Source organism: Ceratotherium simum, chromosome 27 (genome assembly GCF_057802395.1).
Source record: "Ceratotherium simum simum isolate JZ-2026a chromosome 27, ASM5780239v1, whole genome shotgun sequence".
Lineage (NCBI taxonomy): Eukaryota > Metazoa > Chordata > Mammalia > Perissodactyla > Rhinocerotidae > Ceratotherium > Ceratotherium simum.
Genome location: NC_141926.1, coordinates 7,150,439 through 7,173,806, shown reverse-complemented (window position 1 = coordinate 7,173,806; position 23,368 = coordinate 7,150,439). Strand labels below are relative to the sequence as shown.

The window sequence follows — 23,368 nt, the reverse complement described above, 5'->3', positions numbered from 1 at the left end:
GACATGTATATTTTTAAGCATCCTTGATGATCATGCCCAAGAATCACTCCTCTAAATCAGTGTCTCGCAAACACCACACAAGGCCTGACAATCCGCATCTGAATCACTTGGGATACTTAATAAACACGCAAATTGATGGGCCCCACACCCGGCCTACTGAGTCAAAAATCCTGAGAATGGGAAACATAGAATCTACATGTTTTATAAGATTTCCTAGATGACTCTGATGCACATTAAAGCGCTCCAGATGATACCAAATTGAGTTTAAAACGTTAACTCACTGTAAAGATTCTATGTCCTGTCCTATCAAATGCTACACAGTAAACAGCAGATAGATGTCCGAGAATCCTTCTGTGCATTTTTATATGCTGATACATAGTTCCTGGAAATGCTGTGCTAAAAGTGGAACACCCTGTGAGTTGTTTTCCTCGATGTATCTCCACTAGGAAATAAAAACAACGAAAATGGTTAAGGGAGAGTCAACATGTAAAAAACTAAGAGAAACTCCAAAACAATTTCTAGAGGGTCACAAAATCCATATTTGAGAAATCCTAAAGACACAAGCTTTTTCCCAATTCTATTCTACTATAATCACTAATACAGAATTCTTAACAATAAGACTGCTGTTCATTAATTTTTATTACATTTAGTAATTATTTTAGGAAAACAATAATCTGAAAATTGATACTTGTTACTACTGAAACAACAAACACTACCAGCATTTCCTTTTAAATTTTAATATAGCAGTTACAAAGTTGGTCAAGAAATTAAAAGAATGGTTTTGGGCATCTTCCGGCCAACCTCACTTACCAAGATTTGGTGGGGAACCATAATTCACCGGCATTTCAGGAGGTCTTCCTCTATGAAGAGCAGCAAAGGCAGAGCCCTTCCAAACTGTGTGCCTGCAGTCTTTAAAATGAATTTTAGATACACATAAAATCTTGAAAGTTAACCCCAAGAAAGATTTTATAGAATACTTACGTATATTGTAATAAACTGTTTATTCAAAGTTTTACCAACTAATATACTTTAACAGAAAAGCCCTAGAGGTTTATTAGACTATTTTCTGAAGGAAAAAAAAAAATTTAAGACATCTCAGATACAACAACAACTAACATTTGAGTAGCACTTTACAATTTACAAAGTGCTTTCAACATACATTATCTCATTGAATCCTCACAACAACCCTGTGAGGTAGGTATTATCGCCAATTTACAAGTGAGGTAACTGAGGCTCAAAGGTTCCAGGACCTTTAAAGAGATCCACTGCTAACGATTAGTCAAGATGGACCATAAAACCAGATCTTTTAACTCCAAGTCTCATTCAATGTCAAATAAGTTTTTATTTTTCAATGCAGAATTATACCATATAATACCAGCGATAAAAGATCTTAATCAGAACTGATCCAACTTTCCAAAATTGGAAATTTTTGTAAGGACAATTTTAATTTCTTTGATTTACATGAAAATCCTTGACTTAATTAACTACTTAAATAATTATTTAGTTTTAAAATTAATTTCTGCCAATATTACCATGACTTCAATCTCCTTTGGAAGTACTGACAAAATTAAATGGTTTTCCTCTTGTTTTAGGATCATAAATAATCCTTTACACAAGAGCACATATGTAGGATCTGTTGCGTCTGAACACTAATTCTTTCGTTGACCTACCAGCAAATATACTAAGAAAAAACGTCTGGCCCCTCTATAGGAGATAGCAACAGAACACAGATTACGCTGTGCTAGAACTTAGTTTCTGCGTAACTGAAAGAGGAAGGGTGAAGGAAGGCATCGTACAAAACCTCACTGAGCCTCGGGTGCCCCAAACTAACAGGCATATTACATTTTACATGAATGGATTCATCACCACTATCATGATCAAAGAGCAGTTACAAGGCATCCTCTCGTGGCACTAGTACAAAACAAACAGAGAAATATGGTCCCTACCCTAGGGCAGCTTGCTGAGGTCTTCTAAGGTCTGCCAGTTCTAAAGCAGTGCTCATCACAAAACGACATTGAACTTGACACAAGTAAAGAAAACAGAGGAAAACAGGCTACCCAGGCAACTACTATATAACAACCTAAAATAGAATAATTACAAGGTGAATAGGGACACAGAAGAAGGAAGAATATGAACAGTTTCCTGATACAAGCCACAGTGCGGCATGGCCATAGAGCACTAAGAAACAACTAAAGCTGACAAACCAGTCTGGCATGGAACCAAGAGGGAGGTTGTTCTTTCTCAGTCAAGCTTTATACTGGTGGTACATCTAAGAGGCAGTATCACATCAGCAACAAATCATTATATAAATAATCACGAGGGATGAACTTGACATATGCTCAGGATCAGAAGAGCCAACATTCTTGCCCGTTAGCAGTTAAGCCACGTTGTATACATAGATCAGTCACATACATATACTTAGCCTAAGTGAATTATATATACCAAGCTAACAGAAAAAGAACAGCAATTCCAAACATTTTGCTACCACATAACTTCGCAAAAAAATTAAATTGGTGAAAAAAGAACCATGCAATTTTACATTTTTGGTGCTTGTTTTCAAACTGCTACCAAATTTAGAAAATCACTTCCCCTTATAACAAAGGGCTTTCAGAATCTAAATATCAAATGAAATACTTCTAGCATTTAAAGAGTTTATTAGACACATACAATTACATTCAATGAAGTTATAAGTGAGCTACAAAAAGGAAAATTAAGAACTCACATTGATAAAACCTCAAACACATCTCAGAATAAATTCAAGCTTTTTAGCTTAACATCTATACCTTTATCATTTTTTTAAATGCAGAAGGACCCATTAAACACTTAACTAATAAAATTCAATGTCTATGCTAAATGCAGAGAATTTCATAGTCCACAGCATGGTTTATAGGTTTATGTTACATATCACCTTTCTTCCACAATGCTTACATTACTTCACAATTATAGTAATTACTAAGCTAGTAATACAAAGCAGAACACTTCTTCAAATTAAGGTACCTTTTGCTGTACGTAGCAAAGACTGCCTTCCTGCACCAAGTAAAGAAGTGACTCTTGAAATACTGGGTGGGATTTCTTTATCCAACATGGGACCGATGCGCTGGCAGATTTGCAACAGATGATCAGGAGCCACATGCTTATTGGACAAGACCTGATTGGAGAGCAAGTTTCAAAAACAACATTGTTTAACATAGTATCAACAAGATTAAATACTAAGGGATAAGTCTGACAAAACATGTGAAAAACATGTACAATGAAAACCACAAAACATTGCTGAGAGAAATTAAAGATGACCTAAATAAATGGTAAATTGATATATTTATTCAAAGCCATCCCAATCAAAATCCCAGGTGTTTTTTGTAGAAATTGACGATTTTATTCTAAAATTCATCAGCAAATGCAAATGGCCTAGAAAAGCCAAAGTAGCTTTGAAAAAGAACAAAGTTCAGGGCTAACAATACCTGATTTCAAGACTTGTTATTATAGAAGGACAACTGATTTTTGAAAAAGGTGCAAAGGAGAAAAGATCATCTTTTCAACAAACGGTGCTGAGACAATTGGACATCCATTTGCCCAAAAAAGAAAAATTTAAGTTTGATCCATACATCACACCATAAACAAAAATTATCTCAAGACAGATCACAGATCTAAATGTATAACCTAAAACCGTAAAACTTATCATTGGAGAAAATCTTTATGACCTGGAGTCAGGCAAAGATTTCTATCATGACACCAAAAGCACAATCTACAAAAGAACAAAACAATAAACTGGACTACATCAAAACTAACAACTTCTGTTTTTCCAAAAAGCACCGTTACAAGAATGAAAAGACAACCAGCAAACTGAAACAAAATATTTGCAAAGCATATCCGACACAGGACTTACAGCCAGAATATATAACAAACTCAAAACCTAATAAAAAAACAATCTAATTTTTAAAAATGGGCAAAAGATTTGAACAGACACTTCACCAAAGAAGACATACAGATGGCAAACAAATACATGAAAAGATGAGCAACATCAATGGTAACTGATGAAATACAAATTAAAACCATGAGATATTATTAGAGAACTATTAGAACATGAGAACTATTAGAATGGCTAAAATTAAATAGACTGACCAGACCAAGATTGGCTAGAATGTGGAGAAAGCACTAATAGGAACATAACACAGTACAACCACTTTGGAAAACAGTTGGGCGGTTTCTTTAATAGTAATACCTACCATATTATCCATCTATTCTACTCCTAAGTATTTACCCAAGAAGAATGAAAGCATATGTCCATGAAAAGGCTTGTTCATGAATTTTCTTTTTTTTTTTTGTGAGGAAGATCAGCCCTGAGCTAACATCCATGCTAATCCTCCTCTTTTTGCTGAGGAAGACTGGCTCTGAGCTAACATCTATTGCCAATCCTCCTCCTTTTTTTTTTCCCCAAAGCCCTAGTAGATAGTTGTATGTCATAGTTGCACATCATTCTAGTTGCTGTGTGTGGGACGCGGCCTGAGCATGGCCGGAGAAGCGGTGTGTCAGTGCGTGCCCAGGATCCGAACCTGGGCCGCCAGTAGCGGAGCGCGCACACTTAACCGCTAAACCACGGGGCCGGCCCCATGTATTTTCTTAAACAGCTTCCTTTTTAAAAGCTCAAAAGTGGACACACCCCAAATGTCCGCTAACAGGTGAATGAATACACACATTATTGTATATCTGCACAATGGAATACTATTCAGCAATGAAAAGAAATTAACTATTAATAACACAATGACACAAATGAAGCTCAAAATAAATAATGCTGAAAGACCCCAAAAAGAGAGTACACACTGTATGACTTCCATTTACATGAAACTCTAGAAAATGCAACCTAATATATATTTACAGAGAGCAGATGACAAGTTGCTGGGGGCAGGGGGAGAAGCAAGAGGAATTACAAAGAGGAAGAGGAAACATTTGGATGTAATAGATATGTTCACTATCTCCACTGTGGTGATGGGTTCACGGGTGTAACACACATCCAAATTTATCAACTGGAACACTATAAATATGTGCAGTTTATTGTATGTCAATTATAGCTCAAAAAAATAAAAACAAAAAGGGTAATGTGTAAGTTTCACTCAGGAATATGCCTAATACATTATATGAATCTATTTGGCATAAACTTTGATGCTGCATCCCTAGGGTTTCTCAACTGTGATGTTACCAGCATTTGAGGAAGGTCAAAACATCATGGTACGAGACTGTCTCCACATTCAGAACATATGGTATCCCTGGTTCCCTTCCATTAATGCCAAAGTACGCCCTTTGCCACTATGATACCAACAATGCCCCAAACATTTTCAAACTCCCTGAGAAACACTGCTCCAAGGAAAATTTAAAACATACAGTTCTAAATCTCACTTTTGGTTCTTAATCATGAATTCAAACATAACATAAGCCCGGATTCAACATAAGGTTTTTGTTCACAAGCCCTGGTAATACAAAAGGATAAAGAGAATATCTTCAACTTTTCAACCTGACTTATGTTTCCCACCATGACAGACATTCTAACGCAAAGCTCAAAAGATATATCAAAGCTCCGGCAGACCTCAAAAAGGTGTTTCTTAATACTAATTAGCATTCTGTGCTTCACAGCGTCAGTATGTAAAAGTCCAAAAACTGTTGTAGATAATTAGCTCAGAGAGGGAGATAAAAGGAACTAGAAGGTAATTCCAACAGGACCATGAAAATCAAAGATCTAAGAACTTGTCAGTAATGCAAATCTGAAAAACAAAACCCCCACTAAATTAACTGCACTGATCAACCTAAACAATACATATAAAAAGTTTAAGTATTTACGATAAAATGATGTTGGGCAATGGCAACACAGCTTCTGGAAGGGGGAAAAATCACTCTTCTCTAATCTAATCATTTTGAGAATTCCACTATTCAGGGGGATAGAGAACTTATATTGCCTTTAAGTTTTGAGGTTACACAACCAAGCCTACCTGGAAATGGAGACTTGTTTTTGAAGATCAGATATAAAAGGTATGGAGAAAAAGAACTTCTCTAGATAGAAAAGGTACAGATGGAAAATTTTAAACAGAATGCTTCCCACTGCTACACATATTTTATCTCTTAAATGATCTAGAAGCAGAACTTTACACACATGCAGGTTATACTCACTCCCTGGATTGAAGAAGCAATAAAAAAAATTCATGGATTCCATGAATTTTCTCATAAAGAAAATTACAGATTCACTGCATTTCTAAGGATTCTAACATAACCATCAAAGATGGGGGGAGGGGGTAATACTATTTTTGTACAAAACTAGGTGCATCTGGAAAATAACGTGGTTCTAAGTCCCAATACAGGCAACAAAAATAATCAACAGAAAATGGTTCTGGATTATTGAAAATTAACAGCATAGTGACCAAATCACTATAATAATGTTCCTTCAATATTTTCAAGTCTTAGACATGAATGTTAGTAACAGTCTCCATCAGTAACGTCAACCAGTAAGCCAGTTATCCAAGGTCCTCAGGAATCAGGCCAGAACTAAGTCCCTCCAAAGGTCAAATAGCCAGGGGGCCGGCCCAGTGACGCAAGCAGTTAAATGCACGCGCTCCTCTGCAGTGGCCCGGGGTTCGTTGGTTCGGGTCCCAGGCGCACACCGAGGCACCGCTTGTCAGGCCTTGCTGTGGCGGCGTCCCATATAAAGTAGGGGAAGACGGGCATGGATGTTAGCCCAGGGCCAGTCTTCCTCAGCAAAAAAAAGAGGAGGATTGGCAGATGTTAGCTCAGGGCCGATCTTCCTCACACACACAAAAAAAGGTCAAATAGCCAATCTCTCTACCATCTTGTTTTTTGTAGCCAATTAAGTCAGAAAGTTTATCAGCTACAACCCTGGGTTCACTGTATTACTATTGCCAAATACTGTTGTGAGTATGAGCCTCTTTGAGCCCAGGGTAGCAGTTACAGAAAGTGGCAGTAGCATCTGGATAACCTAACTGGAAAGTTATGGGAGAAAGTAGCCTTTTCTGTAAGTTTGGGGTGCTGTAATCTAATCAGGATCTAGAATGAACACAATCTCTTTAATATGTACCTATCTGACCTTTAGCTTTCTCTCATAAATTGTATCTAGAAACCTGGCAATGGGAAAACGTATAAGTAAACTACCATATCATATCACAATTCCCATACATCAAGAAGTACACTGTGACAGAGAGCCCTGTCTTTAATACAAAATAAGAAATTTGGTGTCTTCCTTGCTTAAGTAATTCCCCTCAGCTTCTGATGAGATGGATGCTCTTGGTCTCTTTTCTAAGCTTTATAAAGAAGTGAAAGTTTAGTAGTCAATGGCAGGATAAATGTTTCTATAGCAGTAAGAGGGAAAAAGAGCTTAACACTCAGTTTATACAAAAGGACCTAGGCAGAGAAATGTTCTAGTGTTGGCGTGCAGATCCTTCATTTAAAAGCGTTTAAATTTATGGGGCACAACAGCTAAGCACGCACACTCCACTTCAGCAGGCCGGGGTTCGCAGGTTCGGATCCCAGGCACACAAAAACACACCGCTTGTCAAGCTATGCTGGGGCGGCACCCCATATAAAGTAGAGGAAGATGGGCACAGATGTTAGCCCAGGACCAATCTTCCTTAGCAAAAAAGAGGAGGATTGGCATCGGATGTTAGCTCAGGGCTGATCTTCCTCACCAAAAGAAAAAAAGCATTTAAATTTATTTTAATTCAGAAACATTAGTTTAAGCTTCCTGGAGCAGACAGTGATCACTTACCCAACAGCCATTACCTCCCCACGTTGGCAGAACCGCACTTTTCCAGACTCTTTGAAAACCAGATCATGTTATCTAGTTCTGGCCAATGAAACTGAGAAGAAATCTGCTGGGGCAGAGGAACATTCCCAGAAAAACTCTCCTCCCTAATAAAGAGTCACAAGAAGAAAGAACCCTTCCCTCCTATCATTTCTAGGATATGATGACAAGAGCTGCAAAAGCCATCTATCAACCACAGAACTCTAAGTTTGAGGGGAAAAAAGCCAAAATGTCAAGGCTGCCCAAGCAGAAAGACAAAGGCTGAATCTTTAATGACACCATTAAATCACTGCATCAATTCCATCTACACACCTGTAAAACATCATTATATATCTTTATTATTTAAGCCATCGCTTCTAAGCAAATGAAGTATTCCATAAGCATATTTTTATGTGCTACACAATCACACAAATCGTAACAGGATGTCCACCAATCCGAATATCTGTAGGAAAATCACCCACCAACAACCCTGGTAAAATGAGGCTTGCCTGGAAAATGCTATTAATGCTGACTTCAATACTAAATAGGGACTTAGTATTTATATGCAATCTATTAATATCATTTTCTTCCTCTGTTAGCAAAACGATAAGCCTACTTCTAGACTACAAAAGTTTTTCCAAATTACAAATTATTCAGAAGAAAAAAATCTAAGATTTCTGATATTCTTGATAGGGTGGGTCTCCTGCTATTGCTCTTCTTATCATCAGATCATCTGAAAGGAATAAAATACACAATGCAAAATTCTCAGCAGCTTTATACATAAATCAGCTGACATGTGAAAACACTGAACTTGAGTTTTGTTGTACACCAAATCAAAATAACTGAATTTTCTAAGCAGAATATGATCAAAATAAAACCTGTGCAAAGACAAATTAAAGTCTAGATCCTATATGGAACTTAATGAAGAGTCAAATACTCCCCAAAAAAGTCAAACTCTATTTTTCAAAAATACTGTTTCACAAGATGTATTAAAACAAAAGAGACAGGCACACTTCAAAAATGCATGGATTTTAAACATGCTACAGCCTACTGAAGATACAAAAGAGTAAAATACTTGGTTAAACAACAATTTCAGCAACATGAACATAGTACAGACCATAGATTTCAACATCAATGCAAAACATCTCCTAGTCAGACTTAGTTCATTATTTCATCAAGAGGTTTGTCACATTTCAAATAACCAAAGGAAATAAAACTTATTGTAGTTATATCTTTAAAACAAATTCATAAAACTCAATACAAACATAAAACAAGAGTTTACAAAAATGTTCTACAAGAACTGTTAGGATCTTAAGATTACAAGAGTCAGATTAAAAAGAAGATGCAGATTCCAGGTTCAGTCACTGAGTGCTGCAATGACTGAAATAATAAGGAAATACAATTTGAATCATTCAGAACAGAAATAATATTTCCCAAATGAACAGGGAATTAAAAGCCAGAAAACATTCACAGGTACACAGCTATCAGTTCAAGGTACAGTTCACAACGAATTCCTTCCTAATTCCTTAACAGCTTAAAGCATAAGATTGCGGGCCCGCCCGTGGTGTAGCAGTTAAGCGCTCGCGCTCCACTGGTGGCGGCCCAGGTTTGGATCCGGGCGCGCACTGATGCACTGTTTGTCAGGCCATGCTGTGGCAGCATCCCATATAAAGTATAGGAAGATGGGCACGGATGTTAGGCCAGGGCCCGTCTTCCTCAGCAAAAAAGAGGAGGATTGGCAGGGATGTTAGCTCAGGGCTGATCTTCCTCACAAAAAAAAAAGGCATAAGATTGTGTATTTAATGACCACCTTCTTTTTGAGCTAAAATGCTAAGCAAAGGGAATTTGACAAAACATTTTTAATATGTAATAAAATATATAATAAAAGTTCAATCCTTAAAATAGTACAGCATGTCACAGGAACAGAAAAGAAAGTCCACAGATGAAAGTTAGCAAGAATTTAGTAAATGATAATGATTGCATTCTCTGTGGATAAAGGGGAAATGACTCAAATGGTATTTGCAAATTGACTGACAATTTGGAAGAAGCTAGATCCATACCTCATACCAACAAAACGCTAAAATAAACTCCACATAAAGAAATTATAAATGGACTATAAAAAAATATACATACCTCACCAACAAAACGCTAAAATAAACTCCACATAAAGAAATTATAAATGGACTATAAAAAAAATACATGAATAGATACATAAGATTTGCCTTTTATAATCTTCAATTACAGAAGGGTTTTAAGGATAACCCTAAAGGCAAAATAAAGATTAACAGATATAACCAAATTAAAAATCTTAAACTTTTGTAAAAACAAAACCTCCAAACAGAACTAAAAAGCAACCTGCAAACTAGGAAAAAGAATTTAGAACATGTGATAGACGAAAGAATAACCTAGATATACGGAGAATTCTTACAAAACAGTAAGACAGCAGTAGAAAAGGAAAAGATATAAAAAGGCAATTCAGAAAAGATGGATTATCAACAGCCAATAAACAAACTTAGTTCCTAAAAAAAAGTTCTAGGCATTTAACTGCTGGGTCAGAGGTTACAAAGGTTTTTAAGACTGATAGCAACGCCTCTTTCCTCTGATCTTCACATGGCTGGCTCCTTTTCATCCTTCAGGTCAAATGTTTTCCTTCACCACCCACCTAAAACACCCTGTACCTCCTCACCCTCTCTTCCCAATCCCATCTGAATTTGTATTCCAGTAACCTGTCTGCTGCTCCTGGTCAGTTTTACCCCTAGGGTGTAAACTCCATGAATGCAGGAGCCTTGTCCATCTCATCCACACCAGTATCCCTGTAACTTTAAACATGGTAGGCATTCATTTACTGAATAAATGCATCATGCATTAGTTAATGAATAAACAACACACAAAGTGGGGCTTGCAGCCTGGATCTGCCCCTTATGAATATAACCTCATCCAAGTTACTTGTCTCCTCCAGTTTCATTTCAAAAGGAAAATCATGATACATACAAGGTAACGGGGTTGCTGAGAAAAGTAAATGAGATTATACAGGTTAAAGCTCTTAACTTTTGCGCAGTACTAGGCAAAAAACGACTCAAACATTATCTACAGGTACTATTTTATCCATTAGATTGGCAAAGATTAAAAAGGTTATCTGGGGGGCCAGCCCCGTGGCTTAGCGGTTAAGTGCGTGCGCTCTGATGCTGGTGGCCCGGGATTCGGATCCCGGGCGTGCACCGACGCACCACTTCTCTGGCCACGCTGAGGCCGAGTCCCACGTACAGCAACTAGAAGGATGTGCGGCTATGACATACAACTATCTACTGGGGCTTTGGGGGGGAAAAAAATAAATAAATAAAATAAAATAAAAAAGGTTATCTGGGTAAGAAATCAGTATCTCTAATTTTTGGTAGTCAAGAGTTTTAAACTGGTGGAGCCTTAAGGAGAACAAATTTATAATAAACATTAAAAACATGTAAACCATTTTATTCAATGATTAAGATTTAGATAAATAAATGCATAGATTTGTTGTTGTTAGTGCCATGAAGTTGATTCCGACTCCTAGTGACCCTGTGTCCAGCAGAGCGGTACCTGCCTGGTCTTTTTGCCACATCCTTTCACCTTCCAGCGCTGTATCAGACAATGCTTCGCTGCTATTCACAGGGTTTTCATGGCCAATTTTTTCAGCTGTGGGTGGCCAGGTCCTTCTTCCTAGTCTGTCTTAAGTCTGGAAGCTTTGCTGAAACCTGTCCTCCATGAATGACCCTGCTGGTATTTGAAATACTGGTGGCAGAGCTTTCGGCATCACAGCAACAGGCAGCCACCACAGAATGACAACTGACAGAGGAGTGGTGTGATTCCCCCACTGGGAAATGAACCCAGATTGTGTCAGTGACAGCGGGAATCTTAACACTGGACCACCAGGGCAGACTAAATGCACAGATACATAGATCTTATTTTGATATTCATAGAATCAGTAATAGAAAAAACTGGAAACCAACCCAATGTCCAACAAGCAAGTGGTTAGATAAAATTTTCCAGAGAAATAGAAAGGAATTCACAACATAATTTTTTTAAAGATACTATTTTTGTTAGAGTATATGCATAAAAAATAAACACTTCTCGGACCGGCCCGGTGGCGCAAGCAGTTAAGTGCGTGCACTCCGCTGCGGCGGCCCGGGGCTCGCAGGTTCGGATCCCGGATGCGCACCAACGCACCGCTTGTTAAGCCATGCTGTGGCGGCGTCCCATATGAAGTAGAGGAAGATGGCCATGGATGTTAGCTCAGGACCAATCTTCCACAAGAAAAAAGAGGAGGACTGGCATCAGATGTTAGCTCACGGTTAGTCCTCCTCACAAAAAAATAAAAAAATAAATACTTCTCATTTTAGTTATTTTTCTATCTTCTCTTTGCTTTTGCATTTTCTAAATATTCTACACTGAACATAGGCAATTTTTATTTAACATTAGGACAAGTTTTAGTCACAGTACAGAGAAAAGACCAATGAATTAATTACATATTTTTCAGTACACCCCTACAGAAAGGCCACTATCAACATCTTCAAACACTTACTATTTATTTAGAGGCAAATTTTAAGACTTTAAATTGAGCCTGTCCCAACAAGGTCTTTCTCAAGCAAAAAGTTTCTCAATTTGGAATCCAGCCTCAAATATACCAATGATAATTCAACCAACAGATACCAGAACAAAGCAGGTAGGGGACTCTCCTGGCCCACAGGAAATGTGGTTAACAGTCCTAGCCCTACATCTAACTAGTTATGAGACCTTGGACAAGATACTTTCTAAGACTTGAGACTCCACATTTGCAAAAATAACAATAATAGATAATACTGTGCACTTACAATGTACACTTCTAAGTATTTTAAGGTTTTGACTAATTTAATTCCTCACTACGTTAATGAAAACAGGTAACATTTATATAGTGATTATCTGACAGACACTGTTCTAAGAACTTTATTTATACTAACTTACTATACCTCCCAACTATTCATGTTCATTTTACAGATGAGAAAACACAGGCACAGGCATCAAATAACCTGCCCAGAATCAAAGAGCTAATAAATGGCAGAGCTAAAAATATAAACCCAGGCTGTCTAGTTCTGCAACTCTCCATCATCACCGAATAATTGTAATCAGCTATACGGCATCTTAATAAAAATGGCAAGTAATGAGATAACGAACGAGTATCATAAGAATTTTAGAGCCTAAGTGGCCTCTATGAGTTTTTAAAGCCAAATATCTGCAAACTGATTAAAATCAACATAGCGAATTTTTTCTAAGCAGTTGGATTCTCACATCCAAATCTCATTCACCCATCCCATTACAAATACTTAAATGAAAGTCTCAGGCAAATTCTGAAGCAATACTGCAAACTGTAATTCATCATGCGCTGCTACAGTCATTACATAATTTTAACACAAAAGTTTAGTGTTCAAAATGCCACTTCCCCATTTCTACATAAAAATGGAAAGATAGTAAAGAATGACTGAAAGATTCTACTTTGTATGTTCCTAATGAAATGAATTAAGGAGCTTTAAAAAAAGGGATGTGGGCCGGCCCAGTGGCACAAGCGGTTAACTGCGCGCTCCGCTGCGGCGGCCCGGGGTTCGCCAGTTCGCATCCCGGGCGCACACCGACGCACTGCTTGGCAAGCCATGCTGTGGCGGCATCCCATATGAGGTGGAGGAAGACGTGCACAGATTTTAGCCCAGGGCCAGTCTTCCTCAGCAAAAAAAAAGAAGGATTGGCAGATGTTAGCACAGGGCTGATCTCCTCACAAAAACAAAAAAAGGGGGGATGTATATCTAGGAATAAATCTTCACCAAGGAGGTGAAAGACCCATACAATGAAAACATAAGACATTATTATAATTAAAATGTCTGTATTACCTAAAGCAATCTACAGATTCAACGCAATCCCAATCAGAATTCCAATGACATTCTTCATGGAAACAGAATAAACAATACTAAAATTCATATCAGGCAACAAAAGACCCCGAATAGCTAAAGCAATCCTGAGAAAAAAGAACAAAGCTGGAGGCATCACAATCCCTGACTTCAAAACATACTACAAAGCAATAGTAACCAAAACAGCATGGTACTGGTACAAAAACAGACACACAGATCAATGGAACACAACTGAAAGCCCAGAAATAAAAACACACATATACGGACAGCTAATCTTCAACAAAGGAGCTAAGAACACACAAAGGAGAAAGGAAAGTCTCTTCAATAAATGGTGCTGGGAAAACTGGACAGCCACATACAAAAAAGAATGAAAGTAGACCATCTGCTATCACCATTCACAAAAATTAACTCAAAATGGATCAAAGACCTGAAGGTGAGACCTGAAACTATAAAACTCCTAGAAGAAAATATAGGCAATACACTATTTGACATTGGTCATAAAGGAATCTTTTCGGATGCCATGTCTACTTGGAGTAAGGAAACTAAAGAAAAAATAAGCAAGTGGGACTTCATCAGATTAAAGAGCTTCTACAAGACCAGGATCAAAATGAATAGAAAACTTTCCAGCTAGGAGAAAATATTTGCAAAACATATATCCGACAAGGGTTTAATCTCCATAATATATAAAGAACTCACACAACTGAACAACAAAAAAACACCAACCCGATCAAAAAATGGGCAAAGGAAATGAACAGACACTTCTCCAAAGCAGATATACAGATGGCCGAGAGGCACATGAAAAGATATTCAACATCACTAATCATCAGGGAAATGCAAATCAAAACCACACTAAGATATCATCTCACACCCGTTAGAACGGCTATAATCACCAAGACAAAAAACAAATGTTGGAGAGGATGTGGAGAAACAGGAACCCTCATACACTACTGGTGGGAATGCAAACTGGTGCAGCCACTATGGAAAACAGTATGGAGATTCCTCAAAAAATTAAAAATAGAAATACCTATGATCCAGCTATCCCACTACTGGGAATCTATCCAATGAACCTGAAATCAACAATCCAAAGAGGCTTATGCACCCCTATGTTCACTGCAGCATTATTCACCATAGCGAAGAAGTGGAAGCAACCCAAATGTCCCTCGACTGAGGAATGGATGAAGATGTGGTATATATATACAATGGAATACTACTCAGCCATAAAAAAAGACAAAACCATCCCATTTGCAACAACATGGATGGATCTGGAGGATGTTACGTTACGTGAAATAAGCCAGAAAGAGAAAGACAAACACCGCATGATCTCACTCATGTGTAGAATATAAACCAACACATGGACAGAGAAAACTGTATTGTGGTTACCAGGGGCAAGGGGGTGGGGGGTGGGCACAAGAGGTGAAGGGAGACATGTATATGGTGACTGACAAACAATAATGTACAACCAAAATTTCACAATGTTATAAACTATTAAGACATCAATAAAAAAAAAAAGGATGTATAACTTGCAGGTATCTCATGGCCCTTTACCGCTAAACATTGTTCTAACTGACCTAAAATGAAGCACACATCTAAGAAGAGATTTTAAGAAATCAAAGATCATACATCATTTAATAACCAAACTATTGATGACTGGTTCTCAACAAAAAACTATCCTAAGCATTAAACAACATTAATTCTTTCAATAAATATCGAGAGCCTACTATGTGTCAGGAAGTATAATTTGGTGTACCTACAGATAACTACAGATGGTTATATGTCCTACATAATTTTTAAAAGGTAAAAATAATTATTTATCCCAACTATTAAAAGGAGATAATGTGAGAAACTATTGCTTTCACTTTAACAATGAGAACAAGCTGGATCAGCTGAGAAGTAATTTGTAAACCCATCACAGAGCTGAGGAAACAAATCCAAATGAACGACACCTCAGAAACTGATGAGCCCTTCTGTAAACAGAAAAAAGAGTCACAGCTGCTTTCATCCCTAGCAGGGAGGCAGAACTGACCACAGATAAGAACAAAAAAAACCTGCCAAACTTTTAAACAGCCAGCTGTGGGCTGGCATGATTGATCAGAATGCTGAGGAGCCTCAGTCCGAGTCTGCACCCACCTCAATTCTTGCCCACACGCCTTCACCAGCAGCACAGGGCCAAACACTGGATGCAGAGCAGCTGGGGGAGAACCCCTCCACCACAAGTGCACTGCAGAGGCCCTCCTCAGGCCAGAAACAGACAACAGGGCAGAAAGCCAAGCGCAGGACTGGCGAGCAACGACACCTCTTCAGCAACCCAAAAAGTTGGCTGCTGGGCTACAAAGAAGAGCAAGATCTTACAAGGTCTGGAAAGAGGGCAATTCGGCTATTAAGTATAGACATCTCAAGAATCTCACCAGTGCCCAAATCCCAAACTCTGCTGGAAGGGAAAAGTCTTGATCCCACCTTCAAACCATGTGAAGCCAGTGATGAAGTGAATGTAACTAAGGCTGCAACAAAGCCCAGAGAAGATCTCATACAAATTAGATGGACCCAGCACCACACACTAACAGCTTGAGAGAAAAAGAGCACATCCTTTACTGGGGCTAATTACATTACTTCAGTCCCTACTCTTTTAACACAAAAAGGCCCCACACACTTCAAAAGATGAGATACAAAGCAAACTATGTGACCCATGGTCAAGAGAGGAAGTGATCAATCGAAGCAGACCCAGAGATGGGCCAGATGTTGGAAAATGCTCAGCCATTATCTCTTCAAAATATTTCTTCTATCCCATTCTTCTATCCTTCCCATTTGGGACTTTAATTACACATTAGACTATTCAATATCCTACAGATTCAACAAGCTCAGAGAACCCCAAGCAAAGTAAATACAAAGAAATGTACCTAGGCATATGCGGTAAGTAGCTTCTGACATCCCCGCAATGATTCCCATCTCCTGGTATTCACAGCCTTGTGAAAACTCCTCCCTTTGAGTATGTTACTTCTAACCAACAGAATATAGTAACACCGAGGGAATCCCACTTCCATTACTAGATTACAAAAGACTGTGACTTCTCTCTTGCTAGCAGACTATTGCCTTGTCAGCTTTCGTCTTTTGATGATGCAAGCTGCCATGCTGAAGAGACCAATGTGGCAAGGAACTGAGGGCAGCCAACAGTCAGCTAGGAATTGAGGCTCTCAGCCCAACAATCCCCTCCAGGAACTGAATCCAGCTAAAAACTACATGAGCTTGGAAGAAGTCAAGCCTTCAGCTGAAACCCCAGCTCTGGCCAACACTTTTATTGGAGCCTTGAGAGAGACTGAGACAGAGGACTCAGCTCAGCTATGCCTGGACTCCTGACTTACAGAAACTGGGAGAAAATAATAAATCTGTGTTGTTTTAAGCCCCTAAATTTTGGGGTGATTTGTTTGCAGCTATAGTACATCATAGTAAAACTGCTGAAAATCTTAAAAAGCGGCCAGAGAGAAAAACAGTATCTTGAAAGGTGCAATAGTAAGACTGTTGACTTTTCAATATTAACGTGCTGAAAGAAAAAAACACCTACCAACCACTCAGAATTTCACAGCTAACAAAAACAACCTTTAAAAATAAAGACAGGGGCCGGCCCCATGGCGTAGCGGTTAAGTGCTCGCGCTCCACTGCTGGTGGCCCGGGTTCGGATCCCGGGCACACACCCACACCGCTTGTCAGGCCATGCTGTGGCGGTGTCCCATATAAAGAGGAGGAAGAGGGGCACGGATGTTAGCCCAGGGCCAGTCTTCCTCAGCAAAAAAAAAAAAAAAAAAAAGAGGAGGATTGGCAGATGTTGGCACAAGGCTGATCTCCTCACAAAAAAAAAAAAAAACCTAAAACTATATGCTGTTTACAGGAGACAAACTTCAAAAATGAGAACACAGGAAGACTAAAAGTGAAAGGATAGAAAAAGATATACTATGCCATCACTAACCAAAAGTAAGCTGGAGTGGCTACAGTAATGTGAGGCAAAGTCAGAGTTTATAGGCAAGAAGTATTAGGAGAGAAAGAGCATTTCCCAATTTAAAAAAAAAAAAGTCAAATTCTGCAAAGGGCCAAACTATGGAGACAGTAAAAACATCAGTGGTTAGGAGGGAAGGAGGAATAATTAGGTGGAGCACAGAAGATTTTTAGGGCAGTAAAATTACTCTGTATGATACTATATTGCTGGAAAGATGTCATTATATATTTGTCCAAACCCACAGAATGTACAACACGAGTACCTAATGTAAAAGAACCCTAACGTAAACTATGGACTTGGGGTGATTATGATGTGTCAACATAGGTTTAACAATTCTAACAAATGTATCACTCTGGTGAAGGATGTTGATAATGAGGGAGGCTATGCATTTACGGCAGTAGGGGTATATAGAAAATCTGTTATCTTCCGTTCAATTTTGCTGCAAAACCTAAAACTGCTCTAAAAAATTTAAGTCTATTGTAAAAAAAAAAAAAAAAAAGGGGGGGGGCTGGCCCCGTGGCTTAGTGGTTAAGTGCTTGCACTCTGCTACTGGCGGCCCGGGTTCGGATCCCGGGTGTGCACCGACACACCGCTTGTCCGGCCACGCTGAGGCGGCGTCCCACGTACAGCAACTAGAAGGATGTGCAACTATGACATACAACTATCTACTGGGGCTTTGGGGAGAAAAAGGGAAGAAAAGGAGGAGGACTGGCAATAGATGTTAGCTCAGGGCCGGTCTTCCTCAGGAAAAAGAGGAGGATTGGCATGGCTGTTAGCTCAGGGCTGAGCTTCCTCAAAAAATTAATTAATTAATTAATTAATTAAAGGGGGAGGTGGTCAATTCAATAGGAAGATAATTCTGAATTTGTATGTATTTACCTATCATATATAACTAATAACATAGCTCCAAAATAACTGAAAAGAAAAAAAAAAAAGACAGACAACTCCACAATCATAGTTGGAGATTTTAACAATCTTTCTCAGAATCCAATAGAATAAGATCGCAAAAATCTGTAAGAATTTAGACGATTCAAAAGAAAAGTCCCATGATTTTGTCCCTTAGATGCAAATAATTGTTTTGATTAGGTGAGCCTAAGAAAACAAAGTAATAACTATTCTCTTTCAAACTAGCACAGTCAAGGCTAATTGATTCATAGATGGAACACCACTACCATTATTCCGCACTGAGCTATAGAGACTGTCATTAGTTCCACATCTCACACTGTGGTCATCCATTAATGAATGGGTAAATACCAGGTATCATTCACTCAGGCATTAAAGCTCATAGAGACTGTATTTTGCTATCTCATAAGCCCCTACAAATATAAATTTAGTGAACGGGAAGTCTACATAATTATGACATCGTTCTACCAGCACTGTTATTAATAAATACTACTGATTATTACTGTGTACCAGGCACTGCAAAGCCCTATTTCTCCATATAATGTTTACAACAACCCTTTGATATAATTATTATTATCCTTGTTATACAGATCAAGAAACTGAGGCAGAGACTAAATAATTGGCCTAAGATTAGAACACCTAGTAAGCAGCACAAGCAAGTCAGGATTACAGCCCAGCCACCTGGCACCAAAACCCAAGCTTCTAATTTCTATACTGCTACATTGCTAGACTGTAACTTGTCATCACATGGCCATGATCATTAAGTGTTCCCAAATTTATCAATGAAACACCTACAGAATGACAGATCTCTATAGTCAACTACAAAGAAAATGCAGAATCCACACCAACAAAAGATTAGCTGCACCCATGATGAAGGGTCTTTAGAATCCCACAATGAAAATGAAACAGTAATGGGATTAGCTGCAATACAGGTGGAGAATACAAAGTTGTTTTTGTTTTAAATGGGCAAATAAGTAGCCTTGCTATAAAAAAGGCTCAATCTGAGACTCAAGTAGAGTCTATCTGGCAGTGCACCCAAGTTCCAAGTCTTGGCTTATAATCTTCTATCATAATCTGATAGCTTAATCCAGTAGAATCCAACTACATGTTGGAGTAACAGCATGGTCACAAGTCTAAGATAAACTGTAGCTTCGTAAACAGCAATACTGGAATCACCTGAAAGGTTTTAAAAAAATAGTGATGTCCAGTCCCACCACAAAAATTCTGATTTAACTGGTCTGGGCCATGGCCTGGGCACCCATATTTTATAAAGCTCCCCAGATGGTTCTGATCCAAGAATGAGAACTATCGAGAAAAAGAAGTTAAACAACATATGAAAACAAACAACATCATAACGAAACAGACAAAACCAGAATGTGAAACATTCTACAGGATAACTGACTCAGTCTCTTCAACAAATCAATAGCACAGGGGAAAAACAAGTACACAAAATAAAGAGATTTAAGATAATTTTAGTGTAATGCATGGACCTTGTCTGAGGCCCAATTCAAACTAAATATAAAAAAACATCCAAGGAACAAGGAAAAAATCTAAATATGGACCAGATATATATATCTATACATAGTATCAAGAAATTATGAGTTATTTTATGAACATGATACTGGCACTATGGTAGTATAAGAAATGGTCCTTAAATTTTTTAGAGATGCACTCTGCAGAATTTAGGGATGAAATGCAATGTCTGGGATTTATTTTTAAATACTTCAGTATATAAACCAACGGAATGAAGGAATGTTTGGAATGTTTAAAAACAATACAGCCTGGGGGAGGGAGGTAACAGACGCAACATTCTTTGATAATCACTGAGGCTGATAAAGGGTACCTGGTGGATGGTTCATTTCTATTTTTCTATGTTTGAAGATTTCCATTGATAGTTTATAAAATATATCTCAAATAGAAACCAAAGTAAACATAGCGAATGGGTAACAAATTTGTTTATGGTATATGGGGGTTCATTACATTATTCTCACTTGTGTATATTTGAAATACTTCTTAATAAAATATTTAAAAAAGAAAAAGAGACTTCCTCTGTTTGGAGAACCAGAAGCTACTCCTATACCCTTGACAAAAGAATAATCCTTCTCTACACAGGAAGCTCATCCTCTACCACTTAGTGCTGGGAGGGGGAGTAGAGGGGACGGTAAAGATGAACAGGATACCCACCAGACAGACCACATCAGCCAGGCAATGAGAGATGACATGTCATAGCCACATCACAGGGACATAGCATAGAGATTTTGAATAATTTTAAGTAGAGTTTTAAGCTATTCTAACAGCAAAAGCCAAAAACTATATAAATCTATTTAAAAGGTAACTTTCCCAGTAATTATAGCATTACACTTGTTTCAAACTCTAAGCAATTTTCTCTTCAGTAGCATGACTGCACTGTCATGTCAATAATGCTTTTCTGCTTCACTGAAAACACTACTTTCTCTTATCGAAAGAAGTAAAACAATAAAACACAGCAGTTCTTTAAACACAAGGTTCCTTGACTTAAATCTCAAAATATCAAACTCAAGAAAACGGAAAAACTCTGCCATAATGCAAAATTTTTAGAACTCACTTTCTTGAAAATATTCACTTTTGTTTGCTTCAAAAAACTCTAAGGCAAATATTACAACTGACAATTGCAATAGAACCCTTTGTTACTTTCAAGTGACTTTTAGTATTAACACTTAACTGTTCATATACAGATGACAAATTCCCTTGTTTCCTTTTTGTTCTTTTGCTTAACTAAAGAGCAGTGACCACATCCTACCAACTTCTGCTTACAGGTATTACAACTGTCGTAAAAGATGATTCAGGAGCTTTTTTTTTTTTCTTTCTTTCAGTTGTTTTGCTCATACAACATGCTGAATACAGCCTGGCAACTAAAAAAAATCCTTTGTCCGAATACACAAACTGGCAAAAAAATATTTCCCTGAAAAATGTTCTATTCCACGAAGAACAAACGAGTGGATAAAACCGAATTACACACTGTGAGAACAACTAAAAAAGGTAACAAAGCACAATGAAAAGAGAACTGTCATCTACGTTAACGGTGCTCCAAAAAGAGAAACTGCATCGTTAGAGCCTATGCTCTGTACAGCAAGATCAATACAAAAATTCATCAAAACGTGACAGTTTTCATATCAACAGCTGTTGTACAGTTCAGAGCGGCAAAATGACTGGAGGAGTGGCATATTATTACAGCAGCAAGATTTTTATTGCGCCGCCGAGGGAAGACATAAAAAATGCTCACGATAGGAACACTTCTCCAGCTTTCAGACACCGATGATTCTATTCCCAGGGAACAAGTGGTTGTGAGGCCTGGGCGGGGCAAAGGCAGGCTGGCCAATCAGAGGCCGCGTTGCAAGTCGGGTGCGGGAGGACGGATGAGAGCAGCGTGCTGAGTGGCTGGCGCGCCCCCGCCCACGGGCACGCGCCCCCGGCTCCCCCCGCCGCAGCCGTACCGGGGGACCCACCCCGCCGCAGACCGCGGGGCAGGGTCGCCCCCACGTCCGCCCGCCGCCCCCGCGGCCCTTTCCTACCAAAACAAACCCAGCCGCCCCCAAATCAAACAAAACCTCCGGGGGAGGCCCGCGGCCCCGGCGACGCCCCCGAGAGCGGCGAGGTCCCTCCGCCCCGCGAGAGGGAGCCCCGAAAAGGGGGCGGGGGGCGGGAGCTCGGAAACCCCGGGAGCGACATGTCAAAAGTCTCACCAATTCCTCGTAGCTCCTGTTGTGCTCGTTGCCCTCCCAGTCCAACCTCTTGGGCAGCAGCTGCAAAGACACGGGGCGCACACGAGTGACCACCGCGCGGGGCCGGGGCCAGGTGGGGGCGTTGGGGCGGGGATGGGGATAGGGATGGGAATGGGGATGGGGGGCCCGCCGGGCGGCCGCGGGCAGGCTCGGGAGGGGGCCGGGGGACGCGGAGGGGACGCGGAGGGGACGCGGCGGGCGGGCGGACACCGCGGCACAGACCTGGTACTGCTCCAGCTCCTGCACCAGCACCTGCACCGAGAAGACGCGCAGTCAGGGGGGCGGCGGCTGCACCCGGCCCCCCGCGCCTGGCCCCGCGACCCCAGGCGGCGGCGGGGCTGGGTCCCGGGCCCCGCACCTCGGCCGCCGCCGCCGCCGGGCCCGCGCGCGCACTCACCTGGGCGGCTCTCCGACACGGGCCGGCCGAGAGGTACCGGGCGATGAGGAAGTACAGCTCTGCGGGGAGACAGGGAGACGGGGCCGCGGGTCAGGGGGCGCCGCGGCGCCGGGGAGGGGGCCGGGGGCGCCGCGGGGACGGCGCGGCGGCGCGTCTTACCCGACTCGATGAGAGGCACCGGGCGTCGGGCGGGCGAGGGCTCCGCCATGGCCGGGCGCGGGACGCGGGGCGCGGGGCTGCAGCGGGCGAGCGAAGCGTGTAGGCCGCGCCGAGGCCTGAGCGGGCCGGCGTCCCTCTACCTCAGGCGCGCCGCCGCCGCCGCCGCCGCCATGCCGTGCGCGCCGCCAGCACGACGCCTCCGCGCAAGTAGTCCCTCCGCGGGGGGAAAAGTAGTCCCTCCGCGGGGGCTGCCCGGCGCCGCCCGACGACCAGCGGTCGGGCACGGCCCGGAAAAGCAGGCCTCGCCGCCCGCTCTTCTGTCTCAGGGGGCGCAGGGAGGAGAATCTGGAGAGTGGGCCGAGGCCCTGGCCCGGGGGAGGCGGCGAGTGGGGGAGGGGCGCGCGCGTGTCCGGGATCCCTGCGCGCGGTGAGGCGGTCGCCGGCCATTGTGAGGCGGCCGCCGGCGCGGGGGCGGAG

General features: G+C 40.5%; 1 protein-coding gene across 2 annotated transcripts in view; it reads right to left on the bottom strand.

Annotated features, from left to right (window-relative positions):
• Positions 1 to 23,051, bottom strand: part of BRWD1 (bromodomain and WD repeat domain containing 1) — a 116,511-nt gene extending 93,460 nt beyond the window's left edge. For both annotated transcript variants that reach the window (XM_087418073.1, XM_087418074.1), the window contains exons 1-7: positions 22,892 to 23,051; positions 22,733 to 22,791; positions 22,558 to 22,587; positions 22,297 to 22,356; positions 2,998 to 3,148; positions 811 to 909; positions 282 to 442 (exon numbers count right to left, since the gene is read on the bottom strand). In XM_087418073.1, the coding sequence (XP_087274199.1) occupies positions 282 to 442; positions 811 to 909; positions 2,998 to 3,148; positions 22,297 to 22,356; positions 22,558 to 22,587; positions 22,733 to 22,791; positions 22,892 to 22,940 (609 nt within the window). In that variant the 5' untranslated portion in view covers positions 22,941 to 23,051. The remainder of the gene's footprint in view (positions 1 to 281; positions 443 to 810; positions 910 to 2,997; positions 3,149 to 22,296; positions 22,357 to 22,557; positions 22,588 to 22,732; positions 22,792 to 22,891) is intronic.
• Between the last annotated feature and the right edge of the window lie 317 nt (positions 23,052 to 23,368).